The sequence below is a fragment of the Schistocerca cancellata genome, chromosome 5 (genome assembly GCF_023864275.1).
Source record: "Schistocerca cancellata isolate TAMUIC-IGC-003103 chromosome 5, iqSchCanc2.1, whole genome shotgun sequence".
NCBI classification, from domain to species: Eukaryota; Metazoa; Arthropoda; class Insecta; order Orthoptera; family Acrididae; genus Schistocerca; species Schistocerca cancellata.
In genome coordinates, this window is record NC_064630.1 from 102,767,821 (window position 1) to 102,793,086 (window position 25,266).

The 25,266-nt window shown below is 41.4% G+C and overlaps 1 protein-coding gene across 1 annotated transcript in view; it reads left to right on the forward strand.

Moving 5' to 3' along the window:
- Nucleotides 1–25,266, forward strand: part of LOC126188176 (beta-mannosidase-like) — a 317,638-nt gene that overhangs the window by 83,587 nt on the left and 208,785 nt on the right. Inside the window, exon 3 of the mRNA XM_049929697.1 lies at nt 18,924–19,072. Coding sequence (XP_049785654.1) covers nt 18,924–19,072 — 149 coding nt within the window. The remainder of the gene's footprint in view (nt 1–18,923; nt 19,073–25,266) is intronic.

Below are 25,266 nucleotides of genomic sequence, written 5' to 3' on the forward strand. Positions count from 1 at the left end.
CGAGGTACTGGCAGAAGTAAAGCTGTGAGTACCGGACGTGAGTCGTGCTTCGGTAGCTCAGTTGGTAGAGCACTTGCCCGCGAAAGGCAAAGGTCCCGAGTTCGAGTCTCGGTCGGGCACACAGTTTTAATCTGCCAGGAAGTTTCATATCAGCGCACACTCCGCTGCAGAGTGCAAATCTCATTCTGGAAACATCCCCCAGGCTGTGGCTAAGCCATGTCTCCGCAATATCCTTTCTTTCAGGAGTGCTAGTTCTGCAAGTTTCGCAGGAGAGCTTCTGTAAAGTTTGGAAGGTAGGAGACGAGGTACTGGCAGAAGTAAAGCTGTGAGTACCGGACGTGAGTCGTGCTTCGGTAGCTCAGTTGGTAGAGCACTTGCCCGCGAAAGGCAAAGGTCCCGAGTTCGAGTCTCGGTCGGGCACACAGTTTTAATCTGCCAGGAAGTTTCATATCAGCGCACACTCCGCTGCAGAGTGAAAATCTCATTCTGGAAACATCCCCCAGGCTGTGGCTAAGCCATGTCTCCGCAATATCCTTTCTTTCAGGAGTGCTAGTTCTGCAAGTTTCGCAGGAGAGCTTCTGTAAAGTTTGGAAGGTAGGAGACGAGGTACTGGCAGAAGTGAAGCTGTGAGTACCGGACGTGAGTCGTGCTTCGGTAGCTCAGTTGGTAGAGCACTTGCCCACGAAAGGCAAAGGTCCCGAGTTCGAGTCTCGGTCGGGCACACAGTTTTAATCTGCCAGGAAGTTTCATATCAGCGCACACTCCGCTGCAGAGTGAAAATCTCATTCTGGAAACATCCCCCAGGCTGTGGCTAAGCCATGTCTCCGCAATATCCTTTCTTTCAGGAGTGCTAGTTCTGCAAGTTTCGCAGGAGAGCTTCTGTAAAGTTTGGAAGGTAGGAGACGAGGTACTGGCAGAAGTAAAGCTGTGAGTACCGGACGTGAGTCATGCTTCGGTAGCTCAGTTGGTAGAGCACTTGCCCGCGAAAGGCAAAGGTCCCGAGTTCGAGTCTCGGTCGGGCACACAGTTTTAATCTGCCAGGAAGTTTCATATCAGCGCACACTCCGCTGCAGAGTGAAAATCTCATTCTGGAAACATCCCCCAGGCTGTGGCTAAGCCATGTCTCCGCAATATCCTTTCTTTCAGGAGTGCTAGTTCTGCAAGTTTCGCAGGAGAGCTTCTGTAAAGTTTGGAAGGTAGAAGACGAGGTACTGGCAGAAGTGAAGCTGTGAGTACCGGACGTGAGTCGTGCTTCGGTAGCTCAGTTGGTAGAGCACTTGCCCGCGAAAGGCAAAGGTCCCGAGTTCGAGTCTCGGTCGGGCACACAGTTTTAATCTGCCAGGAAGTTTCATATCAGCGCACACTCCGCTGCAGAGTGAAAATCTCATTCTGGAAACATCCCCCAGGCTGTGGCTAAGCCATGTCTCCGCAATATCCTTTCTTTCAGGAGTGCTAGTACTGCAAGTTTCGCAGGAGAGCTTCTGTAAAGTTTGGAAGGTAGGAGACGAGGTACTGGCAGAAGTAAAGCTGTGAGTACCGGACGTGAGTCGTGCTTCGGTAGCTCAGTTGGTAGAGCACTTGCCCGCGAAAGGCAAAGGTCCCGAGTTCGAGTCTCGGTCGGGCACACAGTTTTAATCTGCCAGGAAGTTTCATATCAGTGCACACTCCGCTGCAGAGTGAAAATCTCATTCTGGAAACATCCCCCAGGCTGTGGCTAAGCCATGTCTCCGCAATATCCTTTCTTTCAGGAGTGCTAGTTCTGCAAGTTTCGCAGGAGAGCTTCTGTAAAGTTTGGAAGGTAGGAGACGAGGTACTGGCAGAAGTAAAGCTGTGAGTACCGGATGTGAGTCGTGCTTCGGTAGCTCAGTTGGTAGAGCACTTGCCCGCGAAAGGCAAAGGTCCCGAGTTCGAGTCTCGGTCGGGCACACAGTTTTAATCTGCCAGGAAGTTTCATATCAGTGCACACTCTGCTGCAGAGTGAAAATCTCATTCTGGAAACATCCCCCAGGCTGTGGCTAAGCCATGTCTCCGCAATATCCTTTCTTTCAGGAGTGCTAGTTCTGCAAGTTTCGCAGGAGAGCTTCTGTAAAGTTTGGAAGGTAGGAGACGAGGTACTGGCAGAAGTAAAGCTGTGAGTACCGGACGTGAGTCGTGCTTCGGTAGCTCAGTTGGTAGAGCACTTGCCCGCGAAAGGCAAAGGTCCCGAGTTCGAGTCTCGGTCGGGCACACAGTTTTAATCTGCCAGGAAGTTTCATATCAGCGCACACTCCGCTGCAGAGTGAAAATCTCATTCTGGAAACATCCCCCAGGCTGTGGCTAAGCCATGTCTCCGCAATATCCTTTCTTTCAGGAGTGCTAGTTCTGCAAGTTTTGCAGGAGAGCTTCTGTAAAGTTTGGAAGGTAGGAGACGAGGTACTGGCAGAAGTAAAGCTGTGAGTACCGGACGTGAGTCGTGCTTCGGTAGCTCAGTTGGTAGAGCACTTGCCCGCGAAAGGCAAAGGTCCCGAGTTCGAGTCTCGGTCGGGCACACAGTTTTAATCTGCCAGGAAGTTTCATATCAGCGCACACTCCGCTGCAGAGTGAAAATCTCATTCTGGGAACACTAATTTGATAGGTGAAATTTTGATCAGCTGGCAAGATGCATCAAATATAATGAGATTACCATATTTTTGAAGTCTTCGGTCTGTTTATGGAAGCAAATGGATGCATATGCCACTATAAAGAAATATATATGCAAGAGGCTGGAAAGGCAAGTATCCAGGGTCGATGGTACAGTGGCAGAGAGAGAGAGAGAGAGAAAGAGAGAGAGAGAGAGAGAGGGAGATGGAGCTATAAACCTGGGGCTCAGGCTGCTGTTAAGGGTGGTCATACATCACTCAGGAAACCAATGCGATACATTTATCATACTTAAAACTTCTGGGCTGATAGGCTGTGATCGACGTATAAATCTCTGCCCTGATGTTTTGTCTCCAACTGTAGGAGACATCCTCTTAGGTAAAGCAGCGAAGTGCAAAGAGAACTTGAGGAAGCACTGTTTATATAGGCAGTGCAGAGGGTGCCTCTGTCCATTAGGTGGTGTCGGCTATGAGACTGTCTCTTGTAATGCCAACATTCTCAATTGAAAATAATCGATCATTGTGCTTCCGGTGCAACACTGACATCCAAATTTTATCCAATTTAACACCTTCCTCTTTCCTGTTAAAATTATTATGGTATGTATCAATCTCGATAGCCTCTCTATACATGTGAGCATAATAATGCGCAGTTTTAGATATGACACTTATCTTGCTGAATTTTATTTTATGATTACCTTCCTGATAAACATATTCTGCTATGGCCAATTTATCTGTGTGACCCAGGTGGCAATTCTTCTTATGTTCAACAAGACGGGTGTTAACACTTCTCTTTGTGGTATTGGTATAAACCCATCCACAACTTCAAGGAATTTTATATACCCCCAGCGTAGCCAAAGAATGTCATGCATCTTTTGCTGATCTTAAATATTCTTTTATTTTCCTGGTGGGTCTGAAAATAGTTTCCAACCCATACTTGATTAACACTTTCCCAATGTGACCTTACTAATGAATGGAAGAAAAATCTTGCCATTGGCTGGCTGCTGTTTGTCGTTGCTCCTGATTCTCTGCCTAGTCCAAAGTGCTCAGTCTATCTCCTTTCTAGAATAGCCATTCTTCACGAAAATCAACTGTTGATTTTCAATCTCATCTTTTAAATAAACAGGTTCACAAATTTTGTATGCCCTGTCTACCAAGGTTTTTAATACATCTCTTTTTTGTCTAGGGTGGTGGTTTGAATCTTCATGCACATAACAATCATTAAGTGCGGCAATTCTATACACCTTGTGGCCCAACATTCCATCCTGTCACTTAATCACAGACACATCCAGAAAATTCAGGTGCCCCTTACTCTCCATCTCCATAGTAAGTTGGATTTCCAGATTAATGCTGTTTAGGTGTGTCAGGAAAACATTCAACTGCTCTGCTCCATGTGTCCACACTATGAAAGTATCATCGACATAGCAACACCCTCTGGCTGGTCTCTTACTGTCATTCTGCAACGCCCTTTGTTCAAAAGTCTCCATAAACAAGTTAGCCATGGCAGGACTAAGAGGACTGCCCATAGCCACCCCGTCAATTTGTTCATAAAAGTCACTATTGTACCACAAAGAGAAGTGTTACACTGGGGACGTATAAAATTCCTTATAGTTGTGGACAGTTTTAGATTGGTACCACAAAGAGAAGTGTTAACACCCATCTTGTTGAACATAAGATAAATTATCGCCTAGGTCCCACAGGTAAATCAGCCATAGCAGAACATGTTTATCAGAAAGATAATCATGAAATAAAATTCACCAAGATGGTCATCATATCTAAAACCACGCATTATTATGTGCACATGTATAGAGAGGCTACCCAGATTGATAAACATCGTAATAATTTTAACAAGAAAGAGGAAGGTGTTTAACTGGATAAAATTTGGAAGTCAACATTGCACTGGAAGCATGATGATCAATTACTTGTAATTGAGAATGTTGGCATTACCAGAGACAGTCTCATAGCTGATGCCATCTGATGGACAGTGGCGCCCTCTGTACTGCCTATATAATCAGGGCATCCTCAAGTTCTCTTTGCAGTTCGCCCCTTTACCTCAGAGGATGTCTCCCACACCCAGAAATGAAATGTCAGGGGAGAGTTTTGTACATTGACAATGTCCTGTCAGCCTGGAAGTTTTAAGTGATGACAATATCAGCTGTGAAAGCCTACATTGTATGAACATTTATCATACTTTTTCCACAACTATTTTCCTAAATGTCTGTGTTGGTTTAAGAATATTTTGTTCTCTGCCAGTATATCTATTACCAAGTCTCGCAGACTGTTTAGAGGAGATAACAGAAAGTATAAAGATTGTTCTAGAATCCAAAACGACAAAAAAAAAAAAAAAAAAAAAAAAAAACAGAGTAGCAGATTGAGTAGTGAAACTTCTTGGCATATTAAAACTATTTTCCAGACTCAGACTGGACCTCTGCCTTTTGTGGGAAAGTGTTCTGCTGACTGAGGTATCCAAACACAAGTGCACAATCTGCTCCATAGTGAAAATTCATTCTGAAAGGAGTCTCCCAGGCTGTGGTTAAGCCACAGTCTCCACAGTATCCTCTTTTTCCAGGACTGCTAGTCCTGAAAGGTATTCAGTAGAACTTCTGTGAAGTTTGGGAGGTAGGAGATGAGGTACTGGTGGAAATAAAACTGCAGGTTAGGTTGTGGGCTGTGCCTTGATAGCCTTCTTTGTAGAGAACTTGCTCATGATAGACAAAGATCAAACATTCAACTCCCAGTCAAGCACACAGTTTAAATAGGTCAGAAGTTTCACCCCTCAGTATGATGATACATTTTTCATCCTTGTAGATTGCAGAACATTCTTTATAATTCTAACCACTGGTGCTGAATGAAATTTCAGCCTTGCTAAGAAATACTGAAAGAGAATGAAAAATTCTTAGAGCAACACAGACATGCAGGGATATAATTGTTGAAAAAAAGACAATTATAGTTTTATGTAAGAGAAATGTGCACCTCAGCTACAATTGGACACTGAAATAAATTCAGTTGAAACAAGTGAAAATTTGGATGGATCAGGACTTGAATGGCCATCAAACTGAAAAGTTCCACAGAGGAAGAACAGAAATGACACATATAATAATATGCAGGCTCTCCATTATTAAAATTCCTCTTTCAAAAAGCTCTGTAGACAGAAAACAACTTCTCAGAATGATGTCAAATTTGAACAGCATATTATTGACACATGGCTAGACATAATGGAACAAAACAAATTTAACAAAAATTTGACCAGAAATGTCAGTGTGTGCATACTAACAGACGCGCAACACACAGCTGTTCCTCAGTTTGCACCCGAGATGCCCTACATGACTGTCTCCATGACAGGTAATGTTCTGCTGGTAAAGCTCTTTTACAAGAATGGTGACTGAGTGCTGGGTGTCCAAGTGGATAAAAAGGGTCTGGAGGAAATGATTACAAAATTTGAAAAGACAGGTTCTTTTGAAAAGCAAGGTGGCAGAGGAAGGAAAGCAGTTGATCGACATCCATCAAAGATGTGAGCACAGCATTTCAGGAGGGGTTGAACGGTGCTGTGCAAACATGCTGTGCATGTGGGATTCCCCAAACATTGGACAAGTTGTGAGCATGGTGCATAAAATCCCTAAAAACATCCTGCTTTGCTATCCATACAAAATCATCCATGTTCAGGAGTTGCCTCCTGCTGACCTGCCAGGAAGACAAACATTCACTCTGGATTTTCGTTCTCCCATGGAAGTGGCCCTGAAACATACCAAGGGAATGCGAAGCCCATTTCCATCTCTAAGGACATGTCAACAGCATGGATGTGGGGGTAGGATCATTTTTATACAAGACAGCAATCCTCCACACATTGCACAGCCAATGAAGCAGCTGCTGCAAAGGCAATTTGGAATCAACCATCATTTCCCTACAGCCTGGCCATCCAGATAACCTGATCTACATCCGTGTGAATTCTGGCTGTGGGTTTATCTGCTAGATGTCATGTTCAGTACTCCAGTTACGAATGTAGCTGAATGGAAGGCAAGCATTGCACAAGCATTCTGAAAATGTTCCCCAAGACACTTTGATCTATTGTGGAACATGCTGTTTCTAGTTTTTATCATGTGGCAGAAAATGGTGGACAGCATACTGAATATGTTTCATTCCAATTAGAAACCTAAGTCATTTTGCTTTTTATACAGTTTTTGGCTCCAGAACAGTTAAAAACCAATGGCACTTTGCCTTTTATGCAGTTTTGGTCACAGGACATTTAAAAACTGATTTTTCCTATCCAGTGTGGTACGACCCTGCTTTGGTGAATGAGCTTACCCAACAAAGTGTGCCACAACTGTTGACTGCCAAATTTGTGCAGTCATGTTCATTGAACATTACAGATTGTGTAATGTGCAGTTCAGACCATAGCCATTGTATTGCAATTACTCTGTTATTTGTCTCCAACCCCCATTTATGTTAAGACTCTTACAGTGTCATCTGTTGGTCTAACTGTTGTTAATTCTTTTGTTGTATGATGCTACCCCATTAGTCAATAATGTTGTTGTCGTGCTCTTCAGTCCAAAGATTGGTTTGATGCAGCTCTCCCCACTACTTTGTCCTGTGTAAGTTTCTTTGTCTCAAGTAATAATGACCTGTCAGGAAAAAGAGATGATGACCTATCAGGAGAGAGGGATATTCAAAGATGGTTGTTACTATCACCCCTCCCTCAGTCACATCGTACATAGGGAGCATGGCCTGCATCTGCAAACTTCTGGTAAGAGACTACTTACACAAATAACTGCCAGAACCATCCAGTTTCACCAAAACACTTTCCTACCCATCCTAGTGATTTTCAGTGTGTATCCTAGGTAAATTCATAACATGCCAGGTTAGCCGAGAGCAGTAATGCACTGCTTCCTGGACTCAGGTAGGCACAACAGCCCCAGATCAAATCCACCCAGCAGATTACTGGTGTTGGCCGGTGTTCTGGCCAGCCTTGATGTGGTTTTTAGGTGGTTTTTCACATCCTGCTAGGTGGATACTGGGCTGGGCCCCACGTTCCACCTTATTTACACTACTCACAAACATTCGAACATGTTCACACTATTCCATGGATTACACTAGATGCAGACAGCTGGGGTCCACTAATTCTATCCCAGGGGTAACGGGATGGTGGGGGAAAGGGCATCCAGCCACCTCTTAAAAATTAACATTGCCAAATCCATCCTAACCATGCCAACCCTGCCAAATTGTGGGACAAGGCACCAGCAAAAGAAAGAAAGATCCTAGGTAAATTCAGCCAAAAGTCAGATTTGAAAAATAAATATATTTACAGTTCAAACAGCTACTAGCAAAACAAAATACTGCATCTCAGACATAGCAGTCACACGCTGTGTAAAATTTACACAGTTCACAGAAAGGTGGTGGATATGACTGCCTCACTCAGGTGAGTGATGATTGCAGTGACAGGGATGGCATCCAGTTGCAAAGTTAAATGAAACTGCCAAAGCTTGAGTACAACAGAGTCCATTGTAGACAGGGTAAATGCTATCACAAAGAAGAAGATGAAGAAGGAATTATCTGTTAGCTACATGGTAAGAATCAGTGTAGATTATAAACCTGCTTTACAAGTAGTAAATTATTATTGTAAATATTCCTCTGTTGTTATAGAAGTGGGTAATTGCTTCTTTGGAAAATGTTCAATCAAACCAAGTAGATATTAAGCTAACAATAAAAGGTAAACAGCAGTTATTTAATGTAACTGTTGTTTTATCATCATCATAATTTATGGTCCATTGAGATGCTTTACATACTTTATTCATACAGGGTGTTTCACTTATAATGCCTGGTGGAAGCCCATAGCTTGTATGGTAGATTTACTGGTTGTTGCCCCCTGCAACTGCAGCAAGACAGCTGTGCATGCTTTCCCAGAGTTGGCTGTAAACAATGATGAAATCTGACTAAAGTAAGCCTATATTTATTTACAGCAGGTGCTAAAAATGATGTCTCTCTGTGACAAGAGCAGCCTGACACCTTCTGAACACATTATCAAACACTCAACGAATTTTGGCTGCCAAAATTTGGGAAATGACTAGCAGAACCCCGCCTTCTCTCTCTTCAAGTGTACAATGATTGCTTGCATCCACCTTTTTTTTTTTTTTTTTTTTTTTTACATCCCCCAAGGATAAAAATCACATGGATTTAGATCTGGAGAACAAAGAGGCCAGTCAAGTACCCTGTCATCAAAAGCACTTCTTATTCATGTTAGAGGGCATTGGCAATGTGTGGTCTTGCATTTCCCTGCATAACTGTATATCTTTTTGTTAAGTGGTAGTTCTCTAAAAGAAAAAGAAAGCATTATATTGTTCACATGCCTATAAGAAGTTATTGTTTCAAGGAAAAAAAATTAGTCCAGTAACTCATCTTACACTCAACACTCCTGTTTTCAAATCACGCAGAGGCTGTTGATGTAACTGATGAGGATTTTCAGAATTCCGACATCAACTGTTCTGTAAATTTACATAACCAGACATATGTAGCCATGCTTCATCAGAAGAGGAGAGCATTTTGGGATTAACCCTTCCATCATGCACAGACTGTAACAGCCATTTGCAATAACAATATTGAGCAACAGCATCTGAGGTAGTCAGTCAATACAGTACCATTATTTTATATGGTTTCAGTTTGTGCCTGTGCACAGCTCTGTGAGCAGACACTAGCAACAAACAGACACGCTATTCTCAAGTGCTAAGCAAAGCAATGGTTTTCTCAGTCTTCTTTCCAAGGCTTCTCATACCTCACCTAATTTATTTTCAATTAAGACACTGGGTTCTCTAGATTTTCATATTTCTAGCATGGAACTAATCACTTGAAATTTTTTACTAATGTATTTATTGTCCAGACACTGAAACATACACAATGGGACATTATCATATGAATGAAAGCCGACATTCCACATAATATTCTGTTTGTATATTCTGTTGTACTGTTTTATTGATCCTCTTCATCATTTTTGTAAATAGTTGTAATAGAGGGAAACATTCCATGTGGGAAAAATATATCTAAAAACAAAGATGATGTGACTTACCAAACGAAAGCGCTGGCATGTTGATAGACACACAAACAAACACAAACCTACACACAAAATTCAAGCTTTCACAACCAACGGTTGCTCCATCAGGAAAGAGGGAAGGAGAGGGATAGACAAAAGGATGTGGGTTTTAAGGGAGAGGGTAAGGAGTCATTCCAATCCTGGGAGCAGAAAGACTTACCTTAGGGGAAAAAAAGGACGCGTATACACTCGCACACACACACATATCCATCCGCACATACACCATACCATACTTTGGTGTATGTGCAGATGGATATGTGTGTGTGTGCGAATGTATACCTGTCCTTCTTTCCCCCCAAAGGTAAGTCTTTCCATTCCCGGGATTGGAATGACTCCTTACTCTCTCCCTTAAAACCCACATCCTTTTGTCTTTCCCTCTCCTTCCCTCTTTCCTGATGAAGCAACTGTTGGTTGTGAAAGCTTGAATTTTGTGTGTAGGTTTGTGTTTGTTTGTGTATCTATCAACATGCCTGCGCTTTCGTTTGGTAAGTCACATCATCTTTGTTTTTAGATATATACAGTATTACAAATATACAGTAGTTTACACACAAAAAATCTGTAAGCAAATTACACACACAAACACACACACACACACACACACACACACACACACACACACACACACACACACACACATACACAAAGTTATAAAAGCAATTGGATGTTTACCATTTATACTGCATCATGTGACCATAGCTTACAAAATCAACTTTTTGCACAAATGTACACTATGTCATCTTACCCTACTTATCAATTAACAACAACAAATCTAGCTGAAAAACTGTTGTAGTTTTTACAGTATCTTTGTGACCACAGTTTACAACTGCAGCTTTTCTATAAAAAACACAAATTTGAAAATTAAAAGATATTTACAATAATTTATATGACACCATGATGAAAATGTGATACATAATATCCCACTTCTTTATGCTTATAAACATTTATTTATACTGCAGAAATGTATACAGAGGAGATATTTGTGCAGAGATCCTTGAATTTTGCAGCCTTTTTTACTGTTTCACACTTAACATGATCTATACAAACTTTTCATTATTGCTGTTTGTTACAACAATGATGAACACATTTACAATTTAACACGATAGATATGGCCATGATGTGGAGACAGCATCCAAGCCCAAGGAGGCCTTGGAGGCAATAGGGGACAGAAACTCCCAATTGCTGGATAACTTAGAATATGGGTGAAAGTGGCCAGTATGAGTAGTGCCCCCATGGCCCCCTTCAAAGCATGCGACGACAGGACTGAGGATGGGCAGTCCAACCTGAGATCCCTGGCAATGTCTAGTGGTGGTATGAAGGTGAAGGCTGGGACCACACAGGAGACCTTGAACCTGTAATGGGCATGTTCACTTGCTGAGGGGCACCAGAGCCACACCCAGAAGCTGTGTAGTCACAGGTTCATCAGGTGCAGGTATAGACACTGGTGGAAGAGGAGGCTGGAACACCAGTGGACAGGTGGCATCCAGTTACCAGGGCACCGGTGAAGACGGTGGTGCTGCCTAGGTGAGGGGGAGGGGGAGGGGGAGGGGAGGGGTGCCCACCTGAACTTGGAGCTGATTTTGATGGAGCTGAGCCTCCCAGTCTTGAGTTCTCGATGTGTAGACTCAGCAGCTGTTCTGATATGCGATGATTGCTGGCAACCAGTGGAGGTGCCAGCCAAAACCATGCACCCAGACTTCTGTGCCTGGTACAAACTCAGTACAGCAGAACAGCAGAACACAATGGCAGGTGAGATCACAAATAAAGGATGTTGAGCAGCATCTGTGGCTTGCACCTGTGGAGAAGCTCAACAGGGCTACAGGAATCCATAGAAGTCATTCGGTAGGCTGTCAAAAAACCTGAAACATTTTTTCATCTATGAGTTGGGTTGTTTGGGGGAAGAGACCAAACAGCAAGGTCATCGGTCTCATCAGATTAGGGAAGGATGAGGAAGGAAGTCGTCCGTGCTCTTTCAAAGGAACCATCCCGGCATTTGCCTGGAGCGATTTAGGGAAATCACGGAAAACCTAAATCAGGATGGCCGGACGCGGGATTGAACCATTGTCCTCCCAAATGCGAGTCCAGTGTGCTAGCCACTGCGCCACCCTGCTCGGTTTTCATCTATGTCTTAAAGGTGTGAAACATGCATTTCACCTCTCCATTCGATTGGGGATGAAATGGAGGGACCAAATGTGGTGACTGCCTGACCTCACACAGAAATCACAAAACACCTGGGACAGGAATAGAATAGAATAGAATCTTTATTGTCACATGACATGTTATATACAATAATTTGATTGAAATATTGGTGACTGGTCAATGAATAATTATATGCCTACCTAAGTATACCTAAAACAAGATACTTTAAAATAATGCATATAGATGCTCCCAAATGCACATTACAACATAAAAAGATAATTACATGTTAGATTTCTTCCTTTTTCTTAAAATGTCCACAGTGGTTTCAAATCATTCTTTTAAAGTATTTTTCATGTTTGTTTGTGTAGTTTATAAATAATGGCATACTTCAAAGACCACCTACTTTCACAGAAGTAGTATATATGTTTAAATCTAGATATTTAGATACACAGTTCACTTTACATATAGTTTATAAGTATGGACACATATAAAAAGAACATATAGCTCCATTAAAAGGGAACATAAGCATACACATGGAACATAATGTAGAAAAAAATGGAAAACAAAACAGATGTAATATGTCCTACTTGTCTTCCTCATTTATAAAATCATCCACACTGTAGTAGCATTCACTTTTTACATATTTTTCTGTGTTTTCACAGGTGGATTCTAGCTTGCAGTCCTTCAACTTTGAACAGATTTTATTGCTAAGCTTCAAAGCCATGTAATATGGAGTATTTTCAACTAATGTTAGTCTATGGCAGGGTAACGTGTAATCTTGTTTGTGCCTTGTTTCATAAGTATTTGTAATGAATTTCCCTCAAAAAGATGTGGGTTTTTTAACTCAAAGAGAAGTGTTTCATGTATAAACATGGAAGGAATTGTCAGTAAGTCAAGGCTTGCAAATAAAGGTTTGCATGATTGTCTATTGTTTGTTCCAGTCATAGCTCTGATAATTTTTTCTGTAGCTTGAACACTCTGAGGAGGCTTCCTTTTTCAGCTCCCCAAAAAATTGTGCCATATCTTACAACTGATATAAAATATGCATGATACACAATTTTCCTAACAGCTAAGTCAGTTACTTTATTCAGAACCCTCATTGCATAAACAAAACTATTTAACTGCTTCAGAAAGCAATGCACATGATCAGTCCATGACAAGTTTTTGTTTATGGTCACTCCCAGAAATTTGACAGATTCTGCAGTTATCAGTTCTCTGCCTTCCTGAAGTGTACAATTTGTGTTTTTGTTTAGTTTCATAGCGTTACTATCTACCAGTTTTCTAGTTCTTGAAGAGTCTGTTTTGTTCTCTGTGGTAATTCTTCAGTGTTTTTTACAGCAGATTACTGCTGTTGAGTCATCTGCATACAGAATCGTATCTGAACTTACCTTACCTGTCAAGTCATTTTTATAATACGGAAACAGTAATGGGCCTAGTATGGACCCCTCAGGTACACCTGCTTGTATTTCCTTCCATTTACAGCAAGCTTTCTCACCCTTATGTTGTATAACTATCCTCTGTTTCCTATTTTTGAGATACAACTTGAACCAGTTTAAAGATTTTGCATGGAAACCATAAGAAGCTAATTTGAGGAGCAGCTGCTTATGGTTTACCATGTCAAATGCCTTACTGAGGCTACAGAAGATACCAGATACACTCTCCTTGTTATCGAGGCATTTGCTTATTTTTGTGATTAGTTCATTAATAGCATGCACAGTGCTTCGGCGCTTCCTAAATCGATACTGATTATTAAGAATAATGTTGTTTTTATCATATTTTTCTAGTTGGTTACATACTACTCACTCAAATATTTTAGAAATAATTGATAGTACTGATACTGGGCAAAAATTTTGTATCTTCTCTTGTCTGCCCTTTTTGTGGATAGGTCAAACTTCCGCATACTTCAGCCTATCTGGAAAGCGGCCCTCATCAAACAATTGATTTACTATGTGACAGAGTTGGGGTGCAATATTATCACATCCTGCCTTTATTATTTTTGTTGGGACTTCATCCCAACCTACAGATTTGAGATTTTTTAGGGATTTAATAATGTTAGCCACCTCATAGCAGGATACATGAGTGAATTGGAGTTCTACTGATCTGTGCTGCTTTATACTGCATTATATATGTAGAGGAGGGAGTTTGTCAATTTTGTTAGAATTTATGAAATACCTGTTGAATTCTTCACAAATATGTCTGGAGTTTGTAATCATTTCCCCATCTATATCTAATTTATGATTAAAACTTTTTGTTTTTTCTGCTCCTATTTCACTCCTGACAATTTGCCACACAGATTTTGATTTATTTGTCACATCTGATATGTATTTACTGTTTGCCATTTGTTTTGCCTGTTTAACTACTCTACCAAATATTCTTTTGTATTTGTTTACATAGCTGACAAACTATGCATCATGGTTGTGCTTTGCTTGCATGTGTAGTTTCCTCTTTCTAATACTAGAGATCCTGATGCCTTCAGTTACCCAAGAGTTCTTTTTACAGTTTTTGTCATGTGCTGTTATGAACTGAGGTTTGTTGTCAAAAACAAGGGAGACATTCCACAGAAAACATTTTCAAAAGTACACTGACTTTGGTAGTGGCCAAGGAGCTCTGTACCACATATGGAGAATGCAAAAACATGTAAATGACAATCACCCAAAATGCATTCAGAAACTGACCCACAAAATACACATGGATGCATTCCTAGAGCTGGGTAGCTGGAAGCCAAGGGGAGAACAAAGCCCTGGGAGCTGCCTGTTGACTGTCACACTGGGGACATGCAGCAACCAAATTCTCAAGCTCAATGTTGGGCCAGTACACATGTCTGCAACCCAAGGTTTTAGTGCAGGAAAAACCCCAGTGACCTTCATATAACAGCTGTAAGAACTCCTGTCACAAACTCCCAGCCACCCTGTGAGATGTACTGTCCATGGAGATGAGGAAGACCCTTTCTAAAGATTGAGAGATGGTTTGTTGGGATCAAAAGTAGTTAGACAAAATGCCGACCTGAGATGATCCTTCAGTACAATGAAGACATGGTCACACACTGAAAGCCAGACAAAGGAAGCATCCTTGTGGAGAAGGATATGGGGTGGTGCGCAGTGAGCAATGTCCTGGGAATGAACTGGTGGTAGGCAATTTCACCCAACAAAGCCCACAGTTCTCCCAGTGATGAGGGATGCGGCAGGTTCCTGATGGCCCTGACCAGACACACCAGGATTTGGATGACCTGCGGTATGGTCCAGATACTCAAAATATGGTTGGAAAAATTTAGACTTCTGCCTACTGCAACACAGATCCATGACCTGAAGTGTTTGAGAAAGGGCCCAGAGATTATGCAGGTGGTTGCTCATTGTATGTTCAGTTATGACAGTGTCAATCAGGTGGGTGAAACAGTGTGGAAAAGTGGTCATGACCTGTTCCAGATATCATTGAAAAACTGTGGGGGCACTTGTCACCTCAAGCATCAACCATTGTATTATTGTTGTTGTTGTGGTCTTCAGTCCTGAGAGTGGTTTGATGCAGCTCTCCATGCTACTCTATCCTGTGCAAACTTCTTCATCTCCCAGTACCCACTGCAGCCCACATCCTTCTGAATATGCTTAGTGTACTCATCTCTTGGTCTCCCTCTATGATTTTTACCCTCCACGCTGCCCTCCAGTAGTAAATTGGTGATCCCTTGATGCCCCAGAAGATGTCCTACCAACCGATCCCTTCTTCTAGTCAAGTTGTGCCACAAACTCCTCTTCTCCCCAATTCTATTCAATACCTCCTCTTTAGTTATGTGATCTACCCATCTAATCTTCAGCATTCCTCTGTAGCACCACATTTCGAAAGCTTCTATTCTCTTCTTGTCTAAACTATTTATCGTCCATGTTTCACTTCCATACATGGCTACACTCCATACAAATGCTTTCAGAAATGACTTCCTGACACTTAAATCAATACTTGATGTTAAAAAATTTCTCGTCTTCAGAAACGCTTTCTTTGCTATTGCCAGTCTACATTTTATATCCTCTCTACTTTGACCATCATCAGTTATTTTGCTCCCCAAATAGAAAAACTCCTTTACTACTTTAAGTGTCTCATTTCCTGATCTAATTCCCTCAGAATCAACTGACTTAATTCGACTACATTCCATTATCCTCGTTTTGCTTTTGTTGATGTTCATCTTAGATCCTCCTTTAAAGACAGCGTCCATTCTGTTCAGCTGCTCTTCCAGGTCCTTTGCTGTCTCTGACAGAATTACAATGTCATCACCGAACCTCAAAGTTTTTTATTTCTTCTCCTTGGATTTTAAAACCTACTCCAAACTTTTCTTTCGTTTCCTTTACTGCTTGCTCAATATACAGATTGAATATCATCAGGGAGAGGCTACAACCTTGTCTCATTCCCTTCCCAATCACTGTTTCCCTTTCATGTCCCTCGACTCTTACAATGGCCATTTGCTTTCTGTACAAACTGTAAATAGCCTTTCGCTCCATGTATTTTACCCTTGCCATCTTTAGAATTTGAAAGAAAGTATTCCAGTCAACATTGTCAAAATCTTTCTCTAAGTCTACAAATGCTAGAAATGTAGGTTTGCCTTTCCTTAATCTTTCTTCTAAGATAAGTCGTAGGGTCAATATTGCTTCACGTGTTCCAACATTTCTACAGAATCCAAATTGATCTTCCTCGAGGTCAGCTTCTACCAGTTTTTCCATTTGTCTGTAAAGAACTTGTGTTAGTATTTTGCAGCTGTGACTTATTAAACTGATAGTTAGGTAATTTCCACAACTGTCAACACCTGCTTTCTTTGGGATTGAAATTATTATGTTCTTCTTGAAGTCTGAGGGAATTTCACCTGTCTCATACATCTTGCTCACCAGATGGTAGAGTTTTGTCAGGACTGGCTCTCCCAAGGCTGTCAGTAGTTCTAATGGAATGCTGTCTACTCCCACGGCCTTGCTTCGACTTAGGTCTTTCAGTGTTCTGTCAAACTCTTCATGCAGTATCGTATCTCCCATTTCATCTTCATCTACATCCTTTTCCATTTCCTTAGTATTGTCCTCAAGAACGTCGCCCTTGTATAGACCCTCTATATACTCCTTCCACCTTCCTGCTTTCCCTTCTTTGCTTGGAACTGGGTTTCCATCTGAACTCTTGATATCCAAGCAAGTGGTTCTCTTTTCTCCAAAGGTCTCTTTAATTTTCCTGTAGGCAGTATCTATCTTACCCTTCGTGAGATAAGCCTCTACATCCTTACATTTGTCCTCTAGACATCCCTGCTTAACCATTTTGCACTTCCTGTCAATCTCATTTTTGAGACGTTTTTATTCCTTTTTACCTACTTCACTTACTCCTCCATTTTTGTATTTTCTCCTTTCATCAATTAAATTCAGTATGTCTTCTGTTACACAAGGTTTTCTACTAGCCCTCATCTTTTTACTGATCCTTTGGTGCCTTCACTATTTCACTCCTCAAAGCTACCCATTCTTCTTCTACTGTATTTTTCCCCCATTCCTGTCAATTGTTCCCTTATGCTCTCTGCTCTGCTCTGCACAACCTCTGGTGTAGTCAGTTTATGCAGGTCCCTTCTTCTTAAATTCCCCCCTTTTTGCAGTTTCTTCAGTTTTAATCTACAGTTCATAACCAATAGATTGTGGTCAGAGTCCACATCTGCAACTGGAAATGTCTTACAATTTAGAACCTGGTTCCTAAATCTATGTCTTACCATTATATAATCTAGCTAGTTGGCATATAAACTTGTACTACTGTAGTAGGCATGGGCTTCATGTCTATCTTGGCCATAATAATGTGTTCACTATGCTGTTTGTAGTAGCTTACCCGCACTCCTATTTTTTTATTCGTTATTAAACCTACTCCTTCATTACCCCTATTTGATTTTGTATTTATAACCCTGTATTCACCGGACCAAAAGTCTTGTTCCTCCTGCCACCGAACTTCACTAATTCCCACTATATCTAACTTTAACCTATCCATTTCCCTTTTTAAATTTTCTAACCTACGTGCCCGATTAAAGGATCTGACATTCCACACTCCGATCCATAGAACACCAGTTTTCTTTCTCCTGATAATGACGTCCTCTTGAGTAGGCCCCGCCCGGAGATCCGAATGGGGGACTATTTTACCTCCGGAATATTTTACCCAAGAGGACGCCACCATCATTTAATCATACAGTAAAACTGCATGCCCTCAGGAAAAATTACGGCTGTAGTTTCCCCTTGCTTTCAGCCATTCGCAGTACCACAATAGCAAGGCCGTTTTGGTTAGTGTTACAGGGCCAGATCAGTCAATCGTCCAGACGGTTGCCCCTGCAACTACTGAAAAGGCTGCTGCCCCTCTTCAGGAACCCCACATTTGTCTGCCCTCTCAACAGATACCCCTCCGTTGTGGTTGCACCTATGGTACGGCTATCTGTATAGTTGAGGCACGCAAGCCTCCCCACCAATGGCAAGGTCCATGGTTCATGGGGGGAAGACAACAAAGCTACTAGGCTGAGTCACTGACCTATTGGTAATGTCGACCTCTTGCTAAGCAAGTATATTTGCAGCTTACTATATTGAAAGTATTGTGAAGTGCTAGACAATTTTAAACAAAAAGTGTTTTAGCTGTCAATTTCACTGATCGTATATACAAATAAACAGTGTCTACCTATGATCAGAAAGCAACAGTACATCTTTTTCTTATTTTCTACGTTCCAGTTAGATCTCATAAGACTGTATTAAGCAGCATAGTGATAGCACATTGCTAACACAGTGTAGAGATAAAGTTTGTAAAACCTTTTTGTAATATTTATTACATTCTGTACACATCACTGTTTCTCCTTTTCAAACATGCCCCACCCCGCCCAGTAAAACACTCTCTGTCTCTCTCTCTCTCTCTCTCTCTCTCTCTCTCTCTCTCTTACACACACACACTCATAGAGGGAGAGAGAGAGAGGGGGGGGGGGGGGGGGAGAGAAGAGGTTGTTCTGTTCTTAAGACGATGTGATCAATGACAACATTCCTGTTAGAAAAAATATATATATTTTTTTTTTCAAATCCATTTTGTATGTGTTCTATAGAACTTCACTAATATGTAACAATTTCTGATTTCAGTCAGTTCTGACATCAAGAATAAAAGGAACATTACTCTACTTTTTAATGGAGTGGACACAATTGCTGACATATATCTGAATGAAAATTACATTGGTTCAACAGAAAACATGTTTCTTCGATACTTTTTCCCAGTAGAAGATTATGTACAGGTATGTTCATACTGTAAGATGAGGTGCAAAGTATTTCAATCCTTAAAATCAGTATTACATCAAGACTGCTAAAATTTTATGATATGTTAAGAGAAAGTGAGAGTTGTATTTTGAACAATTATGAAAAGGATAGACTGCGACTCACTGTAAAGATGACATGTTGAGTTTCTAACAGGCACAACAATAAGACTGTTCCACATCGAGCTTTTGGTCAAAGTCTTCTCCAGAAAAGAAAGGAAAACACACATACACATATTCACACAAGCAGGCACAACTCGCACACACAACAGCTATCTCTGGCCACTCTCGCCAGACAGCAGCTGTTGGACTGAATGAAAGCAGCAATCTAGAATGGGGCAAGGAAGGAGGAAAGATAGCAGGATATGGGCAGGGGGTAGAGAAGAGCACTGTCTGGCAGAGCATGCAGGGACTAGACAGTGGCAGGACAAAGCAGATGGTAAAAGATTGGCAGGTGCATTGGCAAAAAGCAGCCCACAACGAGGGTGAGCGGACGTGACCTGGCAGGAAATGACAGGACAGATGGGATGGGAACTGTTGGGCAGAGGGTTGGGGACAGTAGGTTATCATAATTTGAAGCTGGGATAATTTCAGGAACAGAGAATGCATTGTAAGGATAACTCCCACCTGTGCAGTTCAGAAAAGCTGGTGGTGGAGGGGAGGATCCAAATGGCCTGGGTTGTGAAGCAGCCATTGAAGTGAAAAATGTTATGTTCAGCTGCATGTTGTGCTATGGGCTGGTGCACTTTGCTCTTGGCTACAATTTGGCTGTGGCCATTCATCCTGATGGACAACTGGTTGGTAGTCATGCCAACATAAAAAGGTGTGCACAGATAGCAGCAGAGCTGGTATATGAAATGGCTGCTTGCACAGGAGGCCTGGCCTCAAATAGAGTAGAACAAGCCTGTGACAGGAGTGGAATAGGAACTATTTGGTGGGTGGATTAGGCAGATTTGCACTTGGCTCCTCTACAGGGATATGACCCCTGTGGCAAGGGGCTGGGATTGGGAGTGGCGTAGGGATGGACTAAGATGTTGTGGAGGTTGGGTGGGCAACAGAACACCATTTAGGGGAGTGGGAAGAATCTTGGGTAGGATGTCTCTCATTTTAGGGCATGATGATAGATTATCACTAGGGCCTATATTTCTGAAAGACAGAGCTGCCGAATAACTACAGACACTATTAAAACAATGAGTGAGGAGAGTAAAAAGGCCCTGAGACTGTGACCATGTGTATGTGAGTTTTGCTTGTGTGTGTGTGTGTGTGTGTGTGTGTGTGTGTGTGTGTGTGTGCGTGTTTATGTGTGTTTTCTACTGCAGACGAAAGACTTTTTCTGAAAGGTTTAACATTTTAGCAGTCATTTTCATTGAGCCTACCTACCACTCAGTACCTCCTCTGTATGCTGAGAAGCAGTCTATGTTTTCCATATGTTATGCAACAAATTGACATAAAATTGGAACATGTGAGATATAGACACATATCTCACATCTTGTTGTAGTTCTTGATACATGTAGTGACGCTGTTATCAGTAATCTCCCCTGTCCATATACACAGTTCCAGATTAGGTTTATGATAAGAATGTTGCAGATGGCATTATCTCACCTCATGCACACTCTGTGAGGCTTAAGTTTGGTCACTTGCAGATAATTAAAAGGTCGATCTTTTTTCAAGCCATAACTCATCTACCGGTGCAGACTTTATAGTTTTCTCACTGGATATACAAAAAAGGGGCGAACAATTCTTGTTGAGGTGTAAACACAAGAAATGACACAATTTTTGTTGTACAAAATGTTGATCCATCACTGAAAATTATTTTCCTCAATTTTTAGTCTTCTTAGCATTCAATATTGTGCTATATTTGATTAACATTAAAATTAATGTCCTTGACAATTTTTCCTGAGAACAAGCTACCTTCTTTGAGACACCAGGGCATGATATTACATGATCCAGGGAAACAAAACTGATTTCAAAGCTGTTAAAACTTAAATACATCTTTTTCCTTGAAGTTTTTCCTTGAAGTTCTCTTTCAAAGATTTGTTTCATTAACCTCTGTTCTGTCTGAGTATTTGTCCACATGAGAATTTGCATTATAGACATCTTCTTGGTAGTTTTTTAGTCTAAATTTTTAAAAAAATATTATTACAGTGGACAAGAGTAGAAAATGCAACAGAGTAGTGAGAAATTGTCAACAGTTTGAAGAATGGAGATGTGACTAGTGATAGTATTATCATTGGTGCTGTAGCAGTTGTGCCTATAATTTACAGAGAAAGAGCCCTGATCTTAAAATTTAGAGGTAATTTAGGAGTACTACAGACAGAATTAGAACAGTTGAAAGCTACAGTTATCAACCATAAAGTTATGGAGCTGCAATTGTCAGCCATAAAGGCAGGAAGAGGGAGAGGAGTGGACTGTGTCCAACCTGCCAAGTGAGACAAGAGATTCAAGAAATGTTGCAAGTCTCTGTCTTTAGTCTAGATGCCTCCAGTAGCTAAACTGTTCTGGAGACTATGGACAAAAGTGTGCAGACAACTCAAGGAGTTCAGAAACACTCGGGCAAGACAAGCAAAAAAGAGGAAGCTAAGCATAGTAGAGATGGTTAAAAAGACCTGGATGTTCCTTCTGTGACTGAATAATTATGAGAGGGAAATGTCTGAACTAGTAAAGAATGCTCTGGATTGTGAAGTCCAAGTAATGAATATTTTTAAGCCAAGTTCAGAGCTCAGAGATGTCATGAGTGATGTAGAATCTTTGGAGGAAGGTCTTCATAAAGAATATTGTGTAGTGATGATTGGGGGAGCCAGGAACAGTTTGGACCATAACCTTACAGCATGAAGCACACCACTGGCAATGCTCCTCCCACAGTGTGAAGATTGTGCCACTCTTCAAGAATTATGATAAGACCTGGATGAAACTTCTATTGACATTTAAATGCAGAGCTCCAGGAATCATTCAACAGAGGGGGAGGGGGCTGTGGTGAGGGGCTAGGGAATCAGATATGGGCATCATTGATCATGATCCGTCACATGGGTGCACCCAACACAAAACATTCTACACTTGAATGCTTCCTGTAAGAGTATACTTACATGACTAATTTTCAGAAACTTTAAATGTATCTTGAGATTTATTAAATCTCAGTAATTCCTTACACTTTCCTAAAGCCCTGTCTTTCCAAAAGACAGAGTTGACAGATTACTACAGACACAATTGGAACAATTAGTGAGGAAACAAAATATAGCAACTTGTACAGTACAAAGGATAACAATTAAAATATATTTTGCCTTTTCCATTAAATCCCACTAAATGAGAAAAACAAACTTTTCAAATCAATACCAGGGAGAGACAAATCTAAATTTATTTAGAAAGATAAGCTTTTAGCAGAACATCATTTGGAAGTAATGGAAACTGAACTACTTTAGATCATTAATTTTATCACATTACTGTTGGTATAATGTGAAGAAAGAGAGAGTGACTGTATTCACAAGAAGAGGAATGAAGTCCCAGGCCTTATACTTCACTTCCATCTTAGAGCTCTTTAAATGCTATACATTAGTAATGGATACATAAGATTTAAGTTCTGACACTCATTTTCCCTCACTCTGTTTATGAATGGCACAAGAAAGGGAATTTGAAAATCTTGTATGCTCAATGCTCCACAGCTTGTTAGTATTTATTAAAAGGCATCTTGCTGTGCACAATGAACTGCATGTAAACATATTGAATCACCAACTGGCAATTAAATACTTTTATATGCAGCTCACAGAGCACAGCAACATGTCTTTTAACAGGAAAGGATGTAACCGTCAGTGGTACAAGGTATCCTGTTCAGTTCACTGTATAGTGGCTAGTGGGGTATGTAAATAGCTGTAGGACTTAGAAACAAAAATTAAAAGTTCATGTATTAGTAAATTCTGATTAGAGCTTCCCTATTTGTAATTGCTGAGTCAGTAATAGTATTTTTGTTCTGTACCCAGAACAAAAAGCACACTAAAGTGGGTATAAAGCACACTATAAGTTTTGCTGTCACGTGAGAGATTTATATCATGACCCTATGATGCATCAAGCACTTGCTATCATAAAAACTCTCTTTTTATTTGAGTCACAACAATTTTTTGGCAATTGGACTTTTTTTAAGTATTGTGTCAGCTTCAATACTATCATGATTACACAGTTGCATAGTTAAAGTTATTCACACAAGGAATGCTCTCGTCCCATTTTGCATCTTTTCCTTTCCAAATTTCTGCCATTCTCCTAGATCATAAACTTTAGAGCTGCAATAGACTCCTTGCTGTCAGCTGCTAGTGGGTAATGCTCACTCCCCTCACACTTTTGGTTTTCTGCATACTGTGTCCATGCTCAGAGCAGTGAGTTATAGCACAGACATGACCTGAAGTAAAACATTAATTATTCCTCTCAATACATCATAGGAACCTGAGTCCTGGCACACATTGGATGAGGCTTTCTGTGTAAAATTGCTGCATACCTACAATATTAGAAAAAAGATAGATTGCTACTCATAAAGATGACCTGTTGAGCTTCAGACAAACCCAATGAAAAAGCTATTACACAATACAGGTTTCAGCCAAGGCTTTCGTCAGCAAAAAAGAACACACACACATTCAAACAAGCACACACACCTCATGCACACATGACTGCTACCACCAGCAAACATTGGCAGAGAGAAGCACACAAAGAGGATGAGTGAATGTGAAAGTGGAGGAGGTGATAGGACAAGTGGGTGACAACTGTTGAGGGGAAGGTATGGGGTAGGTCCCCATAGTTTAAGGCTGGTATAATTTTGGGAATAGAGAATCTGTTGTAAGGATAGCTCCTATCTGCACATTCCCAGAAAAGCTGCTGGTGGCAGTAAGGATCCAGATGGCATGGGTTGTGCTGCAGGGTGTCTACTTTGCTCTTGTCCACAAATTGGCAGTGTCTGTTCATCTTGGTGGACAGCCGGTTGGTAGTCATACCAATAAAAATACTGTGCAGTGGTTGCAGCAGAGCTGCTATATGATATGGCTGCTTTCACAGGTGCCCTGGCCCTTGAGGGGTAAGATAAGCCTGTGACAGGACTGGAATAGGAAGTGCTGGCTGGGTCAATTGGGCAGATCTTGCACCTGGGTCTTCTGCTTGTGCCAACGGGTTGTAATTGGAAGTGGCATAAGGTGGACTAGTATGTTGTGGAGTTTAGTTGAGTAATGGAACACCATTTCAGGAGAGTTAGGAAGGATTTTTGGTAGAATGTCCCTCATTTCAGGGCATCATCATAGATAATAAAAGCTGTGACTAGGCTATGGTTCAGTTGCTCCATTCTGGAGTGGTAACAGGTGATGAAGGGGGTATTCTTTTGTTGCTGGCTCTTGGGACAGTGGGAGGATTCAGGATGTGTGAGGAAATGTCATGGGAAATCTGTTTGCAGACTAGGTTTGGGGTATAGTGCCTGTTTGTGAAGGCCTTGCTGAGACATTCAGCATACTGGGAAAGCTAGGAAAGGGAGTTTTTGTCACATATCTTGCACATACAACATTCCTGGGTGGCAAGGCTGTGTGGGGAGGATTCTTTGGTGTGGAAGGGATGGCAGCTGTGAAAATGCAGATACTGTTGGTGGGCGGTGAGTTTAATGTGGACATAGACTTGCAGAAGACCGGCTGAAGTGTATGGGAGAGTTTTGGGAGACTAGAGAGGTTTCCTTTAGATTGCCCATAAACAGGTTGACATAGGAGAGTGTCATGCAGGTGTCCATGGCAGTGCTGCAGATTTGTTTGTATACCTTCCCTTCAAAGGAGACATATGTGTTAGGATAACAATTTGTTAGGTGATTGACAAATTGGGTTTGGAGTCTGAAAGACACTGGGAAAGGCAGTGTTCAGTTGTAACAAGACCATGGGCATGAGGTACGTTGGTGTATGGGAAAGTGGCATCAACAGTGACAGGCAGGGAACCAGGAGGTAAAGAATGGAGCCCTGTGGGACTCCACAGTTTATGGTGCCCCAAGAAGAGAACACTGGTTCCCCATTAGTATTGTTTACCATGACTTTCTGTTTCCAGTCCTTTAAATAGGAGGCAAGCCACATTCCTGCTTCTCCAGTTAACCCATAAAATTCTGCCTTTCTCAGAAAAATCTCATGGTTCACACAATCGAATGCCTCAGAAAGGCCAAAAAAAACTCCAGTTGG